This window comes from Chelonoidis abingdonii, chromosome 15 (assembly GCF_003597395.2).
Source record: "Chelonoidis abingdonii isolate Lonesome George chromosome 15, CheloAbing_2.0, whole genome shotgun sequence".
NCBI lineage: Eukaryota > Metazoa > Chordata > Testudines > Testudinidae > Chelonoidis > Chelonoidis abingdonii.
Window position 1 is genome coordinate 42,491,834 of NC_133783.1, and position 22,377 is coordinate 42,514,210.

At 40.3% G+C, this 22,377-nt stretch overlaps 1 protein-coding gene across 5 annotated transcripts in view; it reads right to left on the reverse strand.

Annotated features, from left to right (window-relative positions):
* The window catches only part of PTPRE (protein tyrosine phosphatase receptor type E), a 131,077-nt gene that overhangs the window by 44,114 nt on the left and 64,586 nt on the right, over positions 1-22,377 (reverse strand). For 4 of the 5 annotated variants that reach the window (XM_075072741.1, XM_032801585.2, XM_075072742.1 and 1 more), the window contains 6 exons: positions 13,495-13,585; positions 12,503-12,579; positions 12,334-12,370; positions 11,388-11,485; positions 8,541-8,660; positions 5,119-5,279 (listed from right to left, as the gene is read on the reverse strand). In XM_075072741.1, the coding sequence (XP_074928842.1) occupies positions 5,119-5,279; positions 8,541-8,660; positions 11,388-11,485; positions 12,334-12,370; positions 12,503-12,579; positions 13,495-13,585 (584 nt within the window). Of the gene's footprint in view, positions 1-5,118; positions 5,280-8,540; positions 8,661-11,387; positions 11,486-12,333; positions 12,371-12,502; positions 12,580-13,494; positions 13,586-15,382; positions 15,458-22,377 lie in introns of those variants that run through there. The other variant, XM_075072743.1, reaches the window with a different exon arrangement.

The window sequence follows — 22,377 nt, forward strand, 5'->3', positions numbered from 1 at the left end:
GGGGGGAGAAGAAGGAGGGGGGAAGGTAAACCGTCCTCTCTGTTTTGTGTTTCAAGGGATTGAAGCAGGGAAATCTCCTAGTATCCCCAGGGCGGGAAAATCTGGGAGGAAGTAAAGAGCAGGAAGGGAAGTGGGTTATTTCCCTTTGTCGGAGGCTCAGGGCATCTGAGTCTTGGGGGTCCCCCAGGGAAAGGTTTGGGGAGACCAGAGAGTTTATCAGGTACTCACAATCCTGATTGGTGGCAGCGAGAGAAGATCCAAGCTGGTAATTAAGCTTGGAGGTTCATGCTAAGCACCCAGATTTTGGATGCTAAGGTCCAGATTTGGGACAGAGGCTTATTACAATGTCATACATCAGTTGGCAAATGTTAAGCCTTTTTTAAGTGCTAAGGTTTTCAACATGTGCATGAAAAAATATTAGTTTTTAACATGTCTTCCAGTTGCCACTAGAGGGAGCAAGATAATTACAAATGATACAATCATAAATGATTTTGAGCTCTTCCTTTCAGAGGAAAAGGGCATGGCATCCTGTGTTAGGCATTAACAATTTTCCTCTAACCTTCTGTTTGCTTATATTACCCTGTGGCTATTAAAATGTCATAGTATCACCTTCTAAAAATGTAAATGTATTTTTCCCCCAACATACTCACAGATTCTGACTTTCATCAAAGAAAAATTTAGTTTTAAAATAAAGTCAGAAATATAGACTCCATAAAATGAACGTTTAGTTCATAAGACACTGATGTGCAATTACAAGGAATCTAAAATATTCTTTAAGAATTTATGAACCATCCATGGCTCTCTTGAGAACTAGAAACTATATTTTGCTATTAATTATAGTATTTTCCACAGAAGTCATGTCACCATATTGCAAACACTCAAAAGTTTTCTCACAGACATACTGAACAAAGAGAACATAATTATTACCATGTATATCGTATGTGCACTTATATGTATATTTTTTTCTGTTGTCTGGTTCCTGAGTATTACAGTATATGGTAAGGGGTTGGAGTTTCTTTAATTTATTGTATTTTTAATTATGCCACATGCAGTGTTCAAATAAGCACCCCTTATTATTTTCAAATTGGTTATACAATTTATTATATAAACTATATGGGTGATTATATATATATATTTAGACACACTCTTGCATATGCACATACGGTGTTCTTTTTTGTCTGAATAGAAATTGATGCTGCCTGAAAATCTTAATCCCTTAGCATGGTCTGATGTAAGTAAAGTAGAATGATTCACTTAGTACTAATTGCAACCAATTCCACTTGTGGGAATGCTGAAATGACAAATTAAAACCAGCTGAGTTCCTCATTGATAATGACGTGTCACAAAACACATCCTTATAATAGAGAGACCAGTGCCCATAACCACCTTATGTCGGAAAGATTCATCCACAAATAACATTTAATTTTCTGATTTGTGTGGCCCTCTTCTTACTTGCCTTTTCATCACTTACCCTAGTTTGAAGGCTCTGACAGCTGCATCACATTGATCCTCTTTTCTTCATCAGTCCTTTCTCTTTCCCATCCCTTTCTCCCACCCATCTCCTATCACCTTTACAGGGGTGAAAGTAAGGTAGTACAGGCTGGTAATGGCCTGTACAGCTGACTTTAAAGCACTGCCGTGGCAAAGGACCCTGCTTAAAGCACTGCCATGGCAGTGCTTTAATGTTTCCCCTCCACCCTGGAGCCACCAATTTTACTTTCACTCCTGCACTTCTCACTCTCTCCTACTTCCTTGACTCAGAATTTACCAGACATTTTCTTGTTCTGACCTGTCTCAGAATTCCCCCTCTCTGAATATGGCTTGTTCATTTTCAGTTCTCAGTTTGCCTTTCCTCCATCCTGTCCATCAATCTTTGCTCTCAGCCCTCTGATTTCCTTGCTCCCTGATCTCTCTCCCCTCAGCAGACTCCATGAGCTCTATTTTCAGTGCTACCTCCTTTTTCTAATATTATTAACTCCTTCACTGCGCTCTCTGCCCCAAGACTACTCCACTCTCTTTCCTCAGCTCTGTCATCTGTCTCTTTCAACATCTTCTCTCTAACTGACTTGTGTGTCAAACCTCTGCAGATTCTTGCACTCTTTCTGAAAGCTTTTTCTCAGCCCTTTCTCCTGAACTTCCTTCCTTGATCAGGAGAGTGGCATTTTAAAAAATGAATGATATAATTTGTCAGAAACATTCCTTTTTTCCTCTCTTTTCCTTGTTCTGCCTGCTTCTCCTTCATTTCCTCTAAATGCTGATTTAGCTTAAAACTTTTTCAATATCATGTTTGTTCTGGTCGAGCACCTTGTGTTCAGCACTGTATGTTGTTTTTATGAAAGCCCACCGAGAAATACAGCGTTACTCATTATGGATGAGTTTCCCTTTCCTTTTTCCAACAATTCAATGGCATCATATCCTGGACTGAAAAGGAAATTAGATGACATGCTTTTCAGTCTACATTTTTCAAGCAGTATGAAAGTACCAAATTAGTCCAAAACACTGTGACTCATAATAGAGCTATTGCGGTGCGCTTTGGATTTGGCCATTACATTCAGATATCTGCTTTTTTATTTATTTATTTTATTTTATTACTCTCAGTGCCTTGTGTGCATTTTGGTGCCAATTAGATTAAGAACAGAATTTCCTGCTGGTGAAGAATAAAGCATGGCCCTAATATTACTCTGTATAGAACATCTGGGCAAACGAATATAAAAAATATGGTTATCTCAAAGGGGAAAATCATGAGAGATTACTAAAATCTTTTTCCTTCTAAACCTTAAAAGAAAAAAATTGTAATGTACATATACTCAAGAGAACAGGGATTCTTACTAAGGGCATGTCTACACTACGAAATTAGGTTGAATTTATAGAAGTCTTTTTTTAGAAATCGTTTTTATACAGTCGATTGTGTGTGTCCCCAAACAAAATGCTCTAAGCGCATTAAGTCACAGTACCAAGGCTAGCGTCAACTTCCGGAGTGTTGCACTGTGAGTAGCTGTGAGTAGCGATCCCACAGTTCCCGCAGTCTCCGCCGCCCACTGGGATTCTGGGTTGAGATCCCAATGACTGATGGGGCAAAAACAGTGTCGCGGGTGGTTCTGGGTACATGTCGTCAGGCCCCCCTCTCTCTCCCTCCCCCCCTCTGTGAAAGCAACAGCAGACAATTATTTTGTGCCTTTTTTCCTGGGTTACCTGAGCAGAGTCATACCACAGCAAGCATGGAGCCCGCTCAGCTCACCATCACCATACATCTCCTGGGTGCTGGCAGACATGGGACTGCATTGCTAACAACAGCAGTTCATTGCCTTTTGGCAGCAGACGGTGCATTACGATTGGTAGCCATCGTCGTCATATTCCTGGGTGCTCTTTTAGCCAACCTCGGTGAGATCGGTCAGGGGTGCCTGGGCAGACATGGGAGTGACTCAGCCAGGTCATTCCCACCTTCTGTCAAGCATCTAGGAGATGTCATGGCTAGCAGTCCTACTGCACCGTCTTCTGGCAAGCAGCCAGGAGATGATGATGGCTTTCAGTCATACTGCACCGTCTGCTGCCAGCTTAAGATGTAAAAGATAGATGGATCAATTGACCCAATTTGTTTTGTGAAATCAATGGCCTGCTAAACCCAGGGTTTTGAGTTCTCCTTGATGCAAAGCCACCCCTTTTGTTGATTTTAATTCTCTGTAAGCCTTGTCATCAGTCATCTCTCCCTCCGTCAGAGCAACGGCAGACAATTGTTTCATGCAAAACCAGGCGAGGAGGCGATGGCAGCGCGGTGACGAGAGGGACATGGTCATAGACTTCTCACAAAGTACGGGCTGGGCAACGTGCCCCAGCAATGGGCACATCATGCTGATGAGCTCTGCATGAGCTCTGCAAATACGCTGGCCAAACAGGAAATGATATTCAAAAGTTCACAGGCCTTTTCCTGTCTACCTGGCCAGTGCATCTGAATTGAGAGCGCTGTCCAGAGCCATCACAATGGAGTACTCTGGGATAGCTCCCGGAGGCCAATACCATTGAATTGCATCCACACTATCCCAAATTCGACCCGGCAAGGCCGATTTCAGCACTAATCCCCTCGTTGGAGGTGGTGTAAAGAAATCGATTTAAAGAGCCTTTTAAGTCGAAAAAAGGGCTTCATCGTGTGGACAGGTCCAGGGTTAAATTGAGTTAACGCTGCTAAATTCAACCTAAAGTCATAGTGTAGACCAGGCCTAAAACAGGTGTTTGATGAACAATGAACAAAAGGATGGCTGATGCCTGATAAAGGAATGCACGCTGCCCCACATTGAAGAGTATGTTTTAAAGCCCATTGAGAATATTTATAAATGTCAAACATGAGCAACTGAAAACAAATCAACAGACCAAAAATAAGAAAGTGATTTCCTTAAAAAAAAAAAACAAACAAAAAAAAAACCCCACAAAGATTTTATTCTAATCTTACGTAGATATATTGTTCCTGAGAAAAGACTATTTCTTACTTGATGTCTAAAATATAGCAGTTCTGAATTTAAAAGTTGTAACATTTGTTTTGAACTTCTACAAAAACCTGATCTAATTTTGTTCATTTTTATAACACATATTCAACGGTTTATCATTACCCCTTACTGGCAAGAGGCTCAAATGTTTGTACATGAATTGGAACACACTCTGTACATGTAGTAATGGGACATCTAGACTGCCAACATCAGAGTGTTAAACAAATTATCTCAAGTACAAGTCTACATGACAACAGAGTGGGCAAACTATAACAGGAAACAACATTTCCACTGTGAGAAAACTGGGGGATGTATTCTCTGAGGAACATTCAATGGCAGAGTGAGCCCATTTGTTACAAATCTGGTTTTCTGACAGGGAATACGTTGATGTCACAGATTGCCTATCACTCTGGGAACAACAAACTGAAGTTTCAATATTAAAATGAGAGAAAAGGCAGAATTTTTGAATTCATTCCTCTCCCTGGCTATGATGAAGCCTAAAATACCTTTGCAAGTTCTGACTTTTATGCAAACTATGGCATTTTCAGTGAAGAGACAGAAATGTAGTTTTGACATACACAAGCCACTTAATAAACCATTAAAGCTCAAGAAGACAGAATAGTTTAGAGTGTGTACATACCTACAGTGAACCACAATTGGTCCAGCATGTGAAGGATTCAATGTTTTGACTTTTTTCAGAAACTTCAGCATCCCAATGGGTGTGAAAGGCACGCCAAAATCAGGCCAGCTGGTAAAATGGAGCTGTGTTACAAGCCTTGGAACTTTACAGCCATCATGAAGCTGTTAGAAACACACAAACAGACTGTGAGTGTGACATTTTATGTCCTATGTTAAGACTTGCAAACAGATTAGTTACCATAGGCTGCCTAACCCATATCCTTGCCAATTAAATTTGAGTAGCACCAGGGTACTGTTCATGAGAAATGTGATTCACAATTTCATTAACCATGGGCCAAATCCTGAAGTCCTTCTTCACTTCTTACTCCATCCTTACTCTGACAAAAAACTCTCACTGGAGTTAGTCTGAGTAAGAACTTCAGGATTTATACCACTGAGAGATGCAAGATGCCAAATTATCTATGAACTGCTTCATAACAACACAAATAAGGATGATCTATCATCAGACTCAGGATATTACACCACATGAAGCTGAGACTGCTCTAATAAAATATAAACTTACAGGATTCATTGTATCTTTTCTCTTTTTATTTTTAATTTACATTTTCAGTGTTAACTATTAAAGGTACAGCCTTACCAGCCTCAGAGACCCATGTACTCTGTTTAAGCACAGAACAGGACCAGCATAGGCAATGGCAATGAAAGCTCCACCAATGTTTTCCAGCCATGATCTGGAGGAACCTCCTCTTGGGCTAAGACAGTAAATTCAGTCTCCATGCTCTATCAGTCCTTGACCTCTTTCTCAGACCCCAAGAAGGCTGGTAATTAGCACCAATTAATACAGGAAGACTTTTCCACTATGAACTGGACAAAGACCACCAGTTTGTTTCATAAAGGCCACTCAGTCTCCATCAACTGGTGACCAAATGTTATCACCACTAATATGTTCCATAGTAAAATTGGAGATATGAATCTACACATGAAAGACACCAAATACCACAAGCCATCTAGACTCCCAACTATTTCCAATCCAGATGAATTTTATAACTTTTTTTTGCTATATTTTTCACACAGCTTCCTGCCAAGAGTTCTTTTTAAATAAGAGTCTTAGCAGCCGCTCTCATATGGCCCTTCTTACACTTAGATATGCCTGAATGGTTTTCAGATTAGATTACTCCAGTGTACTTTATACAGGGACTGCTCAGAAGCTACAACTAGCGGTGAATGCAGCTGCCCATCTGATTAGCCATGTAAGCTGCCAGGAACTTATTATCAGTTATCAGTTTTCTGAAAGCTTCACTGACTCCCTACGCTCTTCCAAGTGACTCTGCTCTATTCAGCTGTCTGTAGTTTGGGTCCTGGCTACTACAAGTAGTAGTAATAAATACATCTATGGTAGAACCCAAACGCCCTAATTGAGATTAGGGCCCCAAAGTGCTGCGTTCTGTACAAACATGCAAGAGAGACAATCCCTGTTCAGAAGGGTTTAGACCACCTGAGAAATTGCCCCTCTCCCCATGTGGCAACACATCAACTGCCATTAGCTGGGTAACTTCTGCTCACAGTCCTTAGAGTTGAATATCTGGCAGCCGCTGGTAGGGTACCCAGATACCCTACCTGCCCTCAAGAACCTTAACTGTTAGCCTTCAAGGCATAGTTAAGACCAAACCACCTCTTTACTCAGGTTTTTAGGGTGATTATGGGCTTGGTAAATGATGTAATGGTGGATGAGAGTCTCCCACAGCTAATATTGTTCAGCAAGTTACATATATTATTGTGACAGAGCGTGTGTGTCTCCTCCCTGTTTGACCCAGGAAGGTGGTTAAACCCCTTCAATGGGCAGAAAGGAGGAAGCTAGTTCTGAAAAACTGCTTGAGCAGTCAGATCTAGAGAGAAGAGCTAGCAGTTGTTCCCCGGTAAACATCCAGGACGTGGAACTGACAACTGCGGACAAGGTGGAAGGAAGTTGCCCTTTGTTTTGTTTTTGTTTTGGATTTGTGGACAAGCTGCCACAGGACTTTTTTTCCTCTGCCTGAGATGAAAATTTTTTTCTCCTTTTTTGAGACCTAATTTCAAGGGATTGTGATCTTCCTGCAGGGACGGCTGGAGGTCTGTTGCAGTTGCTTTTAATACTGTTTGATGGCCAGAGATGATGTGAAGGTGCTTTATAAATATATAAATAGTCCACTCAGTTCATTTTTGTTTTGCTGGGAAGCAGAAAGTCCCAATGAAAATGAGAACTGGAATGTAACAGGTAGAAGAGGAGAAGAATAAAACAATACTTAACATGGTAATTTTAAAAGATGCAACCTTGCTGCAATTCTAAGGCCTAGTCTAAATATTAATGTTTCACTGATTAAATTAAACTGGGTTTTTCACCATTTTAACTAAATCAGTTTTTTAAAACTGATCTTAAGTTAGACAGGTGAAAATTCTTGCATAGACAAGGTCTTAATCCCTCTGAAAGCATGCTAAGCAAACCACTAGTGAATTTAATTTATATAGTGAAGGTTATTCTTGGCAAAAGAAAAGATTACACAATTAGAATCTTTAAAAAAAAAATAAATGTAGTAAAACAGCAATGTAGGACCAGAAGGAGGTGTGGGCAATTCAGGCCAGATTCTCTGGCCTGCTCAGGCAGAGCAAAAGGAGGGAAGACTGACCATAACTCTGCAATTGAGGGTTCCTCACAGCATAAATGGATAAGTCAATTTATGTGTTTCCCTTCACTGCACTCCCTGGCGCACTGGGCATGTCAAGAGAGGGAAGGAGAGGTGGCCAGAACACAATGTACTTCAGCTATCCCCAGATGATGTACAGTCCCCAACCAATGCTGGGGGCAAGCTATGGCAGAGAATCAGGGAGCTGTAACCTCCCCTCTCCCTTTTGCCTGTGTTTGGCCCTTCATGTGGGCTGTGATAAGACGTCTTCCATCTCTAGATAATTTTAATATCTTTTACATTTTTAATGATTTGAAAACTTTCCCTAATTTCAAAAATATTTTTGCACAAAGGAGGGGAAACACACTCCCAAGTTCCTCCAAAATAACACATAATCAATCAGTGGAAAATATCTTCCGAGGGTGGTTACCTACTCAGAGGATCCAGTTTGACTGATCCCTCTTTAAACTTAAGTCCCATATAGCCCATATGCAAGCAAAGAGGGTTACAGCTCCCACATTCTCCTATATAGCCATCAATATTTGCATAATTAATTCTCTTTTACTCCAACAACTCAAGTGGAAACTGATTCCATGAACTTACTGCTCCCTTAGTCTACATATATGTTTCAACTCAATTTTAGTTAAAAACTAAATTTCCAGTTAAATTCATTTTAAACAAAAGCCTGAATTTCTGTGATACTTTGCTTTAAAAAACAAAATAAAAACCAATCTTAAGGAGTAGCAAGAGTTCCATTACTTACTGACTGTATACAAAACTTGCGAATGGTGTAGTCCACGAGAACGATAGTATCTTCCACAGAAACTCTGATATTTCCATAAGTCCAGCATCCTTGATCTGGCCAGTATTGATAACATTTATCCTATGCAAACATGCAGTAGGTACATTTAGTACTTTTAAATGTTGTGTGCTCACTTCCATTACTGATGGCATACAGCTATAAAATTATTTTAAAGTAATAAAATTAAACCTCTATGAATATTTAGAGTAGAGCTGTTAATTAATCGCAGTTGACTCGCATAATTAACTTTATTATAATTGATTAATAACAGTTTTAATTGCACTGTTAAACAACAGAATGCCAATTGGAATTTATTAAATATTTTAGATGTTTTTCTACATTTGATACAAAATGATAAAAGAAATAGTATTTTTCAATTCACCTCATACAAGTACTGTAGTGCAATCTCTTTTTCGTAAAAGGGCAACTTATAAATGTAGATTTTTTTGTTACATAACTGTACTCAAAACCAAAACAATGTTCAAACTTTAGAGCTTACAAGTCCACTCAGTCCTACTTCTTGTTCAGCCAATCGCTTAGACAAAAAAGTTTGTTTAAATGTGCAGAAGACAATGCTGCTTGGTACAATGTCACCTGAAAGTGAGAACAGACATTCACATAGCACTGTTGTAGCTGACGTTGCAAGATATATGTGCCAGATGCGCTAAAGATTCATATGTCCCTTCATGCTTCAACCACCATTCCTGGAGACATGCGGACTTGTAGGCTCTAAAGTTTGACACTGTTTTATTTTTGAATGCAATTTTTTGTGTGTGCATAATTTTACATTTGTAAATTCAACTTTCATGATAAAGAGATTGCACTACTCATACTTGTATAAAGTACTTGTATAAAGTGAACTGAAAAATACTTTTTATTTTTACAGTGCATTTATAATAAAAAATAAATATAAATATGTACACTTTGTATTCTGTGTTGAAATTGAAATCAATATATATGAAAATGTGGAAAACATCCAAAAATATTTAAATAAATAATATTCTATTACTGTTTAACAGCATAATTAATCGCACGATTAATCATGATTTAAAAAAATTAAGTGCTTGACAGCCCTAATTTAGAGGATGTTTTGTTTTTTAATCTAAACCAGGACATGATTTTAAGGTTGTGTGTTATCTGCATTATTACACAATTACACAACAAGAAATATATGATTTGGATGGAGTTTTCACATGCTCCTTTGGCAGCCAGATCACGAGGAAGGAGGCTTTTGGTTTTTTTGTTTGTTTGTTTTGTTTCAATTACTGTTTCATCCTTTTTATTTGTTTATTTTTCTGATAGCATGCATTTATTTGACAGCTTTAACCCCCAACTCTACATATAGGGCTGGTTAATAGGTGAGAAAAGTCAGGTAACCTTGGGTGAGAGTCATCAGTTGCATGGGGATTCTAGCAGTAGGATAAAAGATAGCAATGTGTCTCCTTCTGTGGAATAAGCATTTTGCCAACCATTATGGCCTGATGGGTATTTGCCTGAAAGGAGTCTCCAATCTGTTCAAATGAGATTTGCTGACATTTGTGGGCACTAGCATCAGTATGTCAGGCCTTGATATGAGTATGTTGTTTGACCATGCAGTAAGGCTGGTAATATTAAGATTGCAGAAAAGGGAGAGGGCCTTGTATATGCAAACAGGGAGCACCTCCTTCATAGCTGCTAGGCACAATCAGACTTAAATAGCTTTTCCTTATTCTGATAAAAATATATAACTGTAAAGAGCTGCTGTGTAAATTAATTAACACCACTAACGCACATTAACTATCTCAATGCTTATGATGTGTACCCTCACCCTCTAGAATAATTATCCTTTGATCTTAAGGAGGAAATGTTGGGAGTTATTTTGGAGTTTAATCGACACTACTCTTTACCTGGCAGGAGAGGTCACTCTTCAGCAGAGCACAGTACATTGTTCTCAGTAACTTGGCATATTGCTTTCACTGCACCCCCAGTTCACATTGCTTGAGGAAGCCAAGCTCCAAACGTGCACTTTTGAGTGTTTGGAATGTTTAACTAACTAGCCCATGAGGATAAATAGGCATTTAAAAGAAAGAGCAAAAATTTGTGATGGTGCATTTTTTTGTTTTTTTTAATCAGACTTCTTATTTTTTTAAATTACTTTTGGTGAGTCAGCAGAGAAGTTAATTATGTAATAATCTTGAGCTCTTACGTGTTACCCTACATAATTTCATTAAATTTTACTGTTCAACTCATACATAAGGAAGGATACATATGAAATAGGAACGGAGGGGAGGGGAGGAACAATCCAGAATGAGGGGATGGATGTGAGAACAGCAAACCACAAACGGAGTTGTAATGCAGCCTTTCACAATAAAATAGGTTGTTTTCAGATTAGCCATATCCAACTGTAGTGATCACACTATGAATGTAATCATTCTTTTAACTGAAAACTTTTAAAAAAGAGTAATACCGATTCAACATTCATTCCTATTCTCAATCCAACCTATAAGGCCAGTCTCACATACATTGCAGCAGAAGCAAAAAAGGCCCTCATTTCAATTTGCCTTTGACTTAAAGTCTGACAGCGAGGCAGTGTAGCACATGATAAAAAGATTTGTTATGAGGAAATTAGTCACCAGGGAATATTTATAAGCTTGAAATTTTGTAAGTTACAACTACATTTTTAGCAGAGACTTAAAACCTCAGAAAGGACTGGAAAAGGAAGTGGTGACAGCCATTAACAGTCAGATGCTAAGTAGCACATTGCAGCCAGAGGCTACTTAATGTGGGGATTATTTCAGGCAGATCAAAATTGAAATAAAAGTGACTTACCTCTTTTCTTTCTTTCAAGTTTGTTAACATAACAATAATTGAAGATTTCTGCTCCCATATCATCCTCCAGAAATCATTAACTGTTTCTTGTTTAGGTCCTGCACATAGAATACAGTTCTATACTCAAGAGACATAAAAAAAACAAGCAATATCACAGTACACAAGAACATTTTTCTCTTCCATTCATGAGTTATCAGCTCATATCTCATGAAAATATACTGATTGTAAATGCCTCAGTTTTACAAATGCACTATATGTACATTGAAAATCTCACTCCTTTGAAGCACAGCTATATGAGCTCTATCAGTTTACAGAAAACATTTACTATGTCATACAATCACTGTAATCACTAAGTACTTCTTGAAACAATGTGGATTTTTGTATTTACTCAAGGATTGCTTGCAAGACCCAGCATGATAGGTCCAGTTGGCATGACTGTAAGTTTGACCAGTTGTAATATATCATCATCAAATAGGGCTGCACCAGTAGAGGCAGAAACTGAGTTGGGTGTATCTAGCTTCCGGATTGACCGGGTGGGGTGAGTGGACTCAGACTATTTCCAGCAGTAGGCTGGCATTCCAAACACAGTCCATGCTCCAGGCAGGTTGGTCCACAGCTCTTGAAAACATAAATGCTGCTGCTTTGGGAGCAGGCTTGTCCCACCTTTTTACGAGCAGCCGCCATCCCCCCTCCCTCTAGATACACTATGTGCAGTAGGTCAGGCAATGGGCTCAGTTCAGTGTGTCTAACACAAAACTCTCACTTCAATGACCATGATTTAGCAGACCAACTTATTTATGCTTAGGAAGGAATTTTTGATCTTGTAACATATTAACCTGATGTGGGTTGTGAGTTTTTTTTAGTGTGTGTGTGTGGGAAGAGAGTGGGGGGGATGAGTGGGAGGGTTGCATGTAAGTACAAAAATGGGGTCAGGAAAATACATTACCTTGAGCAGCTATAAATTTATTCTTTTCTTTGTAACCCTACAGAAATAAAATTTATGGCTAGTTAAAGAATGAAATGCCAAGATGTGCTGTAAGACAAATGTCTATTTGACATTTAGTTTACAATTAAAATTAGCAATCTGAATGAAAGTGAAAAAACTATTAACTTACATCTATGTATGAAGCGTTAATATAGTCTGAAGACTGAATTCCATCTATTTGGGTCAGAATGACTCTGGAATGATCATCTGAGAAGAAAGAAATTGTTATTAGAGTCTGTATGGTAGATAAAGTTATATTATTAACATCAATCAGAAATTTTCCTCAAAATACAAAGCCCTTTAACATGTCAGTGATAGATCTGCACTTTTATGAACCATAGTATTTGCATTATTATTCTGCCATCATTAAATATCATAAAAGGCTGACTAATACAGTGTATATAACGGATATGTCATATGGGCCATATCATGCTGACCTTGCTGATGTAAAACTTATGGAAGATTTTGGTCCCTTACACTCTTGTTTCACCAGAGCCTGCAAACAGTGACCTTGAAGACATGCTGCAAGTCTCACCTGTTTCAAAGGGAGTTTTAGGTGAATAGACAGGGAATAATTTGTTTAAGATAGTTGTGAAGAGGTCTCTTTGAATTGTATTGTAACTGTACAGTGCACAGAGCTTTTGGACATCAGGTTAACAAGCCTTCACTATAAAAACCCTGCTCCACCTCCATACTTATACTGGGTTACTGAGAATGCAATACTTTTTGCGTAGTGTGCAAAACATTTGTAATAGATAAGGTTTGTTAAATACTTCAGGGGTGGCCCATATACTCAAAGCTCTTTTCTTTTTTATTGCACAAATCTGAACTGAGTTTCAAGAGAACCATCTTACATTTTGGGGTGATTCTAAGGATTCATATCAAACCCTCTGAAATTAAAGACAAATTTAATGGAAGGCAATTATTATCCAAAGAGACACCACTCCAAAAGAAGCTTACTTTGCAGATGTGCGATTGGTAACGTATAAATAGCATTTTTTGGGATCAATTAATCAGCTTTACTCAGGTATACTCTGTGAATGCAGACATTACAGGCATGATTGGTGTAAGAGGCATCCAGACATTTGACTGATATTTAGAAAATAAATAGTAAAGTCTTACAAGGAAGGATGTTGGGATATCTGTTTTTCTCTCTGTTTTCTTCTTTATTTGCCATTTCAAATGTTCCTTGCATGCATCGGGTTGGTAATGACTACAATGAAAATGTGTAAAGTCAAGGAAATGCAAGAACATCCTGTAATAAATGTTAGCTGCACAGGACTTAAGAAAAGATGCGATAACACACAATGGCCTACATCTAAGATAAGTAATTTCTCAGTACACTGTAATTCTTGAAAAAAAAAAAAATGATTTTTCCTCATCTTTCTAAAATAGCTCATAACCTTTTGATAACTCAACTTCAACATTACTTTTTAAATTCTAGCTTTGAAGAACACTGTGACTTTTGCTATTTAAGAGAGCAAATAAATTATTGAAACTTAGGCTGCCGCTACAAAACACCAAATGACATGATGACTCATTATGCTGTGACCCAGTCAGAAAGATGTGGGGCCCCAGGGCTCTGACTTAGAAATTTGGTTGTATGGATCAAATTTGATCTTAATACATGAATACATTTGAATATTAGCAAAGAAGGTTAAAAAATGTTAAGAAAACTGAATATCAAACATCCACTCCATTCAGTTCAGGGCCTGGGCAAGGGGGATCCAAAGGTGCCTTTGTATTGCCTTTATGCCCTGAGCCTAGGGATGGCCTTGGGGGCTGCCAGTCCATTAGGATAACTGAAATGGTACTCAAAGTTTAACAAACCTAGTAGTAATCAGCTAAACCTGGGATTGTGAATAAACTCTTAGTCACATACTAAGTACCTGAAAATAAATGATTTTGTCAGGACAATCAAAATGAGATTAATTAACAGGAAATTAACAGAAAAATATTATTATGTGAAGAAAAAAGGATAGGGAGAAGAGGAAGGAAACAGCAATAACTCCCTGACCAGAGAGAATGAGATGGAACCCACTGGACTGCTTCCAAAACTGTGGAAGGGTATGTGAAAACACTCCCACTCCACGTGAACATCTGTGGGGCTCTGGGGCGGAGGGGACAGAGAAAGGGATATTTGGATGTGGAGTTTTCATTCCAAATTTTTGTTTATTTGAGAGATTTTGCTGCTAGTCTGGACAGAACTCAAGTGGGACTAATCTAAAGGGCCAGCTGGGAGAAGCAGATTCAGGGTCACTGCCTGCTACAGGGTCCCTTTATGCTACCAGAATAGTATAAAATGGACTTAGTGTAAATGAGAATCAGGTTCAAGATCTTTGCCTATGTCACAATCCTGACAATTTTTATGCCCTCTCACCACAGTTGCAGTAGTTCTACATTTCAGAACCACAGTCACTATTTGTGCTTTTCCCACCCTTCTTTCAAGCTTTTTTTTTTTTTTTTTCAGGAACTTGATCAAACGGAACAAAGCTATATTATGTGAATCACTTAAGAGAAAGATGACAGAGTATTTCAAGAAACACTCAATGCAGCACTCCTGCCTGATTCTCGCAATGCATTATGTGGAATTCCCCCTTAAAAACACCGATGAAGCAGAGTCTCAGGACTGAACAATGAATGAATATAATGATGAATATAAATTGCTTTGGTGTTAATTTTCATCATGGAATCGTAGCATGTTTTTATGTTTGGTTTCTGTACACTACTAATAAACTTATGAACATTTTATTAAAAAGGTCAAGAAAAACTTAATTAGAACATTTTAAACATAAATAAATAATTTATTTTGTTTTTGCATATAAACTTATTCCCTTATTTCCCTCTATGAATAAAGTCCACAAATTCTGAAGTCCCTAATTAACTGTTATGAAAATCATTCAAAAAGAACTTAAAATGTACAACAATAAAAAAGGACTTGCATTAATAAACACCAGAAAATCTAACTTAATTACCAGTAAATATTTTCAATAAAGCACAAAATACTTACTTCCTCTTTAAACAGTGCTTTTCAACTTGAAAAGTGAGTCAAAATATTCTTGGACATCCTGTCCCCCAATGCTGCATTTTCACTAAAAGAGCACATAAAAACAGTGCAATGGGCTGGATTGCCTCTTCCCACCGTAACCCCTTCTTTCCTCCCCCAGCCACATGGAAAATAGCGAAAGGAGAGAAAACCTCTGCAATGACTTCTTAAATAATAATTCTCTTATGAGACAAGATTTGGTCCTTCAGAACAAGGATCCCCCAGGATCGAAGGATGACAAGACCATGCATGGGTATGTCTTCACTCAAATTATCTACACTCAAGTAATTCCTCTCAAGTTAGCCTACCTCAAGTGGGAGCAGCCATACTGAGAAACCACATTCAAGTTGCTGTGTCCATACTGGTACTGAACTGGTTCTTGTGTGGTGCTAAGACTTCTGGAGAACATATCCCATGGTTCTTAGTGCTGCAGTAAGCTAAGCTGCTCTATGAATTTTTTCCCAATAAATTATGGGAAAACTTGTCTGTCCTTTTTGGGCAAACAGGGGGAACTTGGAAAGGCACTGGAGAACGGTGGCAATTGAGTAGCACTAGACTGTATCCACATGAGAAAGTATTAGTTGTTGATGAGTTATGCTTATTCAAGCTTTAAGTTTAGCCTATATCCCCTCTTGAGTCAAATCAAGTTAAAAGCACCACCACACACGAGTTAAGGGTTTGTATGTGTGGAAAGGACTCAAATTAGAAGCAACACTCGAGTTATAACTTAAGTTAACATTGCATTTAAGACAACTACTATGACGACCAAGTGCTTTGTGTCTGCTCATTACTCCCAACACACCCTGTCTGCCTGGTAACATATCTCCATTGGAACCATACTTCCAGAGCTTCCTGCGACCGTAGGTGCCTTGCTATGTTGCCTAGATGGGGGTGGGGAGTTGAACTGTGAAGGAGCATTCGTCTTTTCTACCTATCTCCACAAGGGCACACAGTGCATCTGTCCCCATTCAACATGCATGCCCCATGGTGCATCTGTCCTGCCTAGTCCCCACACCCTTCTCCAGTTCAGATCCTGAGGACTTAGAGGAATCCTGGAGAAGGCGGTTCTGCCATGAAGACAGCTGAGTCCCCTCCCCCGATGCACTCACTCTCACATGAGATCCATCTGGAGGCCATGATCTCGCCCAACATGTTTACATTGTTTAAAAAGTCATTCTTTCTTCCCTGTGAGTTTGAATGGCACCTGAACCAAACCACAGTGAAATGTTTTACAGGAACTCCTCACTCACCGTTGTAGTTATGTTCATGAAAAATGCGACTTTAAGTGAAACGATGTTAAGCGAATCCAATTTCCCCATAAGAATTAATGTAAATGAGGGAATTAGGGTTCCGGGGAAATTTTTTTCACCAGAAAAAATACTATATTTTATAGTACATATACATATATACACACACATATCTCTACCTCGATATAACGCTGTCCTCGGGCCAAAAAATCTTACCACGTTATAGGTGAAACTGCGTTACACCAGAGTGCACAGCCCCACCCCTTCCCGGAGCGCTGGTTTACCGCGTTATATCCTAACTTGTGTTATATCGTATGGCGTCATATCGGGGTAGAGGGGGGGGTGTGTGTGTACACACACACACACACACACACACGGAGTATAAGTTTTAAACAAACAATTTAATACTGGTACACAGTGATGATGATTGTGAAGCTTGCTTGAGGTGGAGGACTCAGAGGGCGGGATATTTCCCAGGGAATGCTTTACTGCTAAATGAACTAGCAATTGACTGAGCCCTCAAGGGTTAACTCTCCCAACACTCTACAAGGCAGCAGGAAAGGGGGGAGGGAAGACAAAGAAAAAAATGCGTATTTCCCCTTTAAGTAGCTGACGCCAGGCTTAAGTACACTGCCTTGTTAATTAAATCAGCTTGCTGAGACTTGAGATGGCAGCTACTGCCCAGAAGCTTCCTCCTTCCTTCGTGCATCCCCCCTGCTCTATGGAAGATGGGGTAAGCAGGGTGCAGGAGCGGGGCGGGGGGGAATGCCCTGACATTAGCCCCCATTTTTCCCCCTCCCCCCATACAGCAAGCAGGAGTCTCTGGGAGGAGCTCCAAGGCAGAGGGAAGGAGCAGCACATGGCAGTGGGGGGAGGAACAGCTGCTGCATAGGAAACTTAGGGGAGTGGGGAGCTGATAGGGGAAGCTGAGACAGGGGCTGCTCAGCTGGTTCCAACCACCCACCAGCCAGCTGCAATGGGCTGCTCTTCCTGCAAGCAGTGGACAAAACAGGCAACATTAGAACGGAGCATTTCACAACTTTAAATGAGCATGTTCCCTAATTGATCAGCAACTTAACATCGAAACAAAGTTAACCGGAACGACTTTAAGTGAGGAGTTCCTGTATAACTTTCAGAAAAGAATGCTTATACACTATAATGTTCAACATCTCCACTTTAATTATAACTGTATTTTTAGTGAGGCCTGATCCTGCCAACATCTATGCATGTGGCAAATCGCACTGAGTGTGCTTAGAAAAATAAAATGGGATAAAGAATACACATGCCAAACTTATCTGCTCAGTCACTGCTCTCATGTCATACTCCTTCCCTCGTACTCCATTTGTATTTTTGTCTGACGGTCATGTATTTACATGAGGAATCTCACTGGCTCCAACTGACACGCTTCAAGTTAATCAGGGCCTTAAACTGCAGGATCAGGGCCTTAAATTATAAATTCTCTGAGGCAGTAACCTGGTCCTCATACATGTCTGCAAAGCACCAAGTGCACTTTCTGCTATGTAAATAAATAATAATAAATATAATTAAGGCACATTGGGAAGTGGGGGGTGCAAAAACCCAAGCAAACTAGATAACATATTTGTATTTGTATTTAATTATTTGCTGTGAAGAAAGGCAGCAGATGAATGAAGTTTTTTTCCACATACAAACAGAAAAATGAAACACCTATAGGACAGAATTCTGTTACTCACTTTCAAGATCCTACTTTCATTTCATTTATCTAGATTTACATTGAACATTAAAAATAGGTCTATCAAAGGCTCCAGGTGCCTCTGCCGTGCCATCCTCATCCACTTCCTGCTTCCGATGACCAGTTTGCAAGCCAGATCCACCAGACCCTGAACAATGTGGTTAGTTAAAACTACAGAACGGCCTTCCCTATCTCAAGGACTGTATTTATGTTCTGGAGGGACAACATAAGCTTCAGATATTGAACCTGCAGGTCATTTTGGACAATTCACGACCTGCAATCTGGGCTTGCATAGCTTCTGGTGGACAGGCCTACAAGCTTACATCAAGAATTATGTAAAGTCCTGCAACTATATCCAGAAACCATGATCATCTCCTCTGCCTACCCCTCCACAACCTTCATCTACTATATCAGTTGACTTTATTGTAGAACTGCCATGCTCCCAGGAACACACTGTAATCCTGGTTGTTGTCGACCTCCTAACAACAATGGCACTCTTTAACCCATACAATACTGTTCTTACCATACGGGACATGGCTCAGCTCTTCTTGCAAAATTCTGCTACCATGAGTTAACAACAGGCATTGTTATCAGACTGGGGGGTCTCAGTTTATCTCCTGACTCTAGCTGGAATTTCTCAGACTCCTTGACATCGAATCCCTCTTCTCATCCTCTTATCACTGGTATACTAATGGGCAAATAGAAAAGGCCAATCAAATCTTGAAACAGTATCTTTACTGCCTTCTTTTGAGTTTCCACCAGGATGACCAGCTTCCTTTGCTGTGCTATGCTGAATTCGCACATAACAATGCAATCCACCTCTTAAGAGAACATATCCCATACTTTGCAAACAATGGCTTTCAGACCCACTTCCACCTAGACTTGCTCATCAGTTCTCCAGTACTGACCACTGAGAATTCAGCTGCCCACCTACACCGGGTGCACTGGGAGCACACAGAACACCTGCAGTCTGCCAAAAAAGCCTACAAAGATCATATAGACCGAGCCAAATCTGGCTGTAGGAGATAAGGTGTGGCTCTCTCCCCAGAACCTTAAATCAAGCTGCCCATCTGCCAAACCAGACTGTTAATACCTGAATCCTTTCAAGATTATATAACAGGTGAACCCAGTGGCCTTCCGGTTACAGCTCTACAAATCCTTGAAGATCATCCATCTTTCACATCTCAGTTTTAAAGCCCTATACTGAGAACTCATACCCAAACTGCTCCAATCCTCCACTGCCACGCATAACCGTCCATGGACAAGAGGAGTAGTTGGTCCTCTGAGTCCTCGACTCTTGGAAAATTAAGGGAAGATTCTGGTACACAGTGGACTCGGAAGGATGCAGTCCGGATGACTGGTCTTCGGAACCAGTACAGAACATCCACACCCTGGACCTGTTCTGAAAGTTCTGCTGGAGATACCCCTAGAAACCAGGTCCCGAGGCCACTAAGGGTTGTTGTCATGGTACAATTCCCCCCTCTGAACCTTAGCATCCAAAAGATGGGGTACCAGCATGAATTCCTCTAAGTTCAATTACCAGCTTAGTACTTGTAGCGCTGCCACCAACCAGGAATTCCAGTGCCTGATACACTCTGGTCCCCCCAAAACCTTGCCTGGGGACCCCCAAGACCCAGACCCTCTGGATCTTACCACAAGGAAAGTAAACCCTTTCCCCCCATTGCCTCTCCCAGGCTTCCCCTCCCTGGGTTACCCTGAAGATCACTGTGATTCAAACTCCTTGAATCTAAACAGAGAGGAAAATTCACCTTCCCCGTCTCCTTCTCTCTCCCTCCCAGACTCTCCCTGAGAGAGACAGTAATCCTAACACAGAGAGTAACGTCTCTCTCCCCTTCCCTTCTTTTCTCCCCACCAATTCCTGGTGAATCCAGACCCCGTCCCCTGGGGTCTCACACCCAGAATACAAAACATCATGGTTCTTCAACAAGAAAAACTTAATTAAAGAGAAAAAAACAGTAAAAATTATCTTTGTAAATTTAAGATGATAGATACAGGGTCTTTCAGCTATAGACACTGGGAATACCCTCCCAGCCTAAGTATACCAAGTAAATTAAAATCCTTTCAGCAAAATACAAATTTGAAACTCCTCCAGCCAAATGCCATTTGAAATAAAAGAAAACATAAGTCTAACTCGCCTTATCATACCTAGTACTCACTATTCTGAACTATAAGAGCCTGATATCAGAGAGATGGAGAAAACCTGTTGCATTTGAGTCTGTGTCACGCTCAGAACCCAGAGAGAACAACCACCAAATTCTAACAGCACACACAAACTTCCCTCCCTCAAGATTTGAAAGTATCCTGTCCCCTGATTGGTCCTCTGGTCGGGTGACAGCCAGGCTCACTGAACTTGTTAACCCTTTACGGTCAAAAGAGATATAAAGTACTTCTGTTCTATTAACTTCTACTATCTGTTTATGACAGTTGTCCTTGAGGGCTTGCAGCAGAGTTGATTTGAAAGCGGGGCCTGCAGCAGAACCAGTCTCCAGGCACCCAAATTAGCATAACTGGCCTGTAGTAGGCTGCCTGTTGGGTATGCCACCTGATTGGTTGGAAAAATCAGCAGACCAGCTCTTAATCCCAGCAGCAGTTCAACGACCGTTCAAAGCATTCACCAATGGCTGCGACTGCTTCTGCTTATTCCCAGTCTTCCTCCCGCCTTGTTCCAACCCTACCCCTGCCTTGCTTCAATGTAGCCTCAGATTTGAAGCTTGGCTCTGACCAATGACTTCAACTCTGCTCCTACTCTGACCTTTGGCCTCTAATTCCAGCTCTGATCCTTAGCTCCTATTCCTGGCTCCTGTTCCAACTGCTAAGTATGACTCCTGCTCCAACCTCTAGGGACAACTGCTCACATTCTGGTTTTTGACAATATCAAGTGTAGAGCAAACAACTGATAGAATGTAATCCGCATCTTCCATGCAAGCAGCTGCAAGCAGCAGTGTGGTTATTATATTGCTAAAAAGCCATCAAGAATACCTCATTGACCATTCTCCTCAATGTTTTAATATACTTCTTTGCATGTGAACCTACATAAATAGATCTCTGACCATGATGGTCAGACTCATTCAGTTTGCAAGCAAAAGTTCACATATTTAGAGAACAATGTAGAATACGAGCAAAGGAACACACATTTTAAAACAAAAATAGATTGCTAGGTTTCACCACTGACTATACCGGGAGGTTTTAATTAGGAGAGTCAAAATTCACAAATGTGCTAGTGCACTGAGATACAACTCTTCTTAAATTAACATTTTAAAAAAATGTTACTCAGGTAACCCTGTCATTTGATAGTGACTACACTGCACATGCAGCAGTACAAACACATGTCAAACATATAATCAAATCACCAACATGAAAAAAAAAATGCTGCCAATTATGAAGCTCACTTAATACGGTTTTTCAGTCCTAAGGGCACCACCTTACGCTATCTAAGGGCATGTCTACACTTGCCATTTAAAGCGGAAAAAGTCTCTTTTTTGCGCAAAACCCGTGGAAATGTCTACACTTATCAGTGACTTTTTGCAGTGAAACTGAACCACCTCCGTGAGAGGCATACAGCTCTTACTGGTGATACTTTTGCAGTGATGCGCAAGTGAAGACATGTTCTTCTTGTTTACAGAGTTTTTAGCCTCCTGAGGATATCCCATAGTGCCTAGGTGACCACTCTGGCGAGCAGCTCTGCTGCTCTGATGCCAAGTAAACAGACATCCACTCCTCCCCATGTAAAGCCCCGGAAACTTTGAAATTCCCCTTCCTGTTTTCTTGGCAAGTGCTCACTGATCATCTGGCCAGATGACAATGCCTGCTCCATGGGGCAAACGATCCCCTGCTTGGAACAATGCAGAGCTACTGGAGCTGATCAGTGTTTGGGGAGAGGAGGCTGTGCAGGGACCCAAGATGCCCCAGGATCTCCCTTCCCCCGCACCAAGTCCCATCGTCAAAATGGAGAGAGCTGCACTGTGGGATAGCTGCCCTCA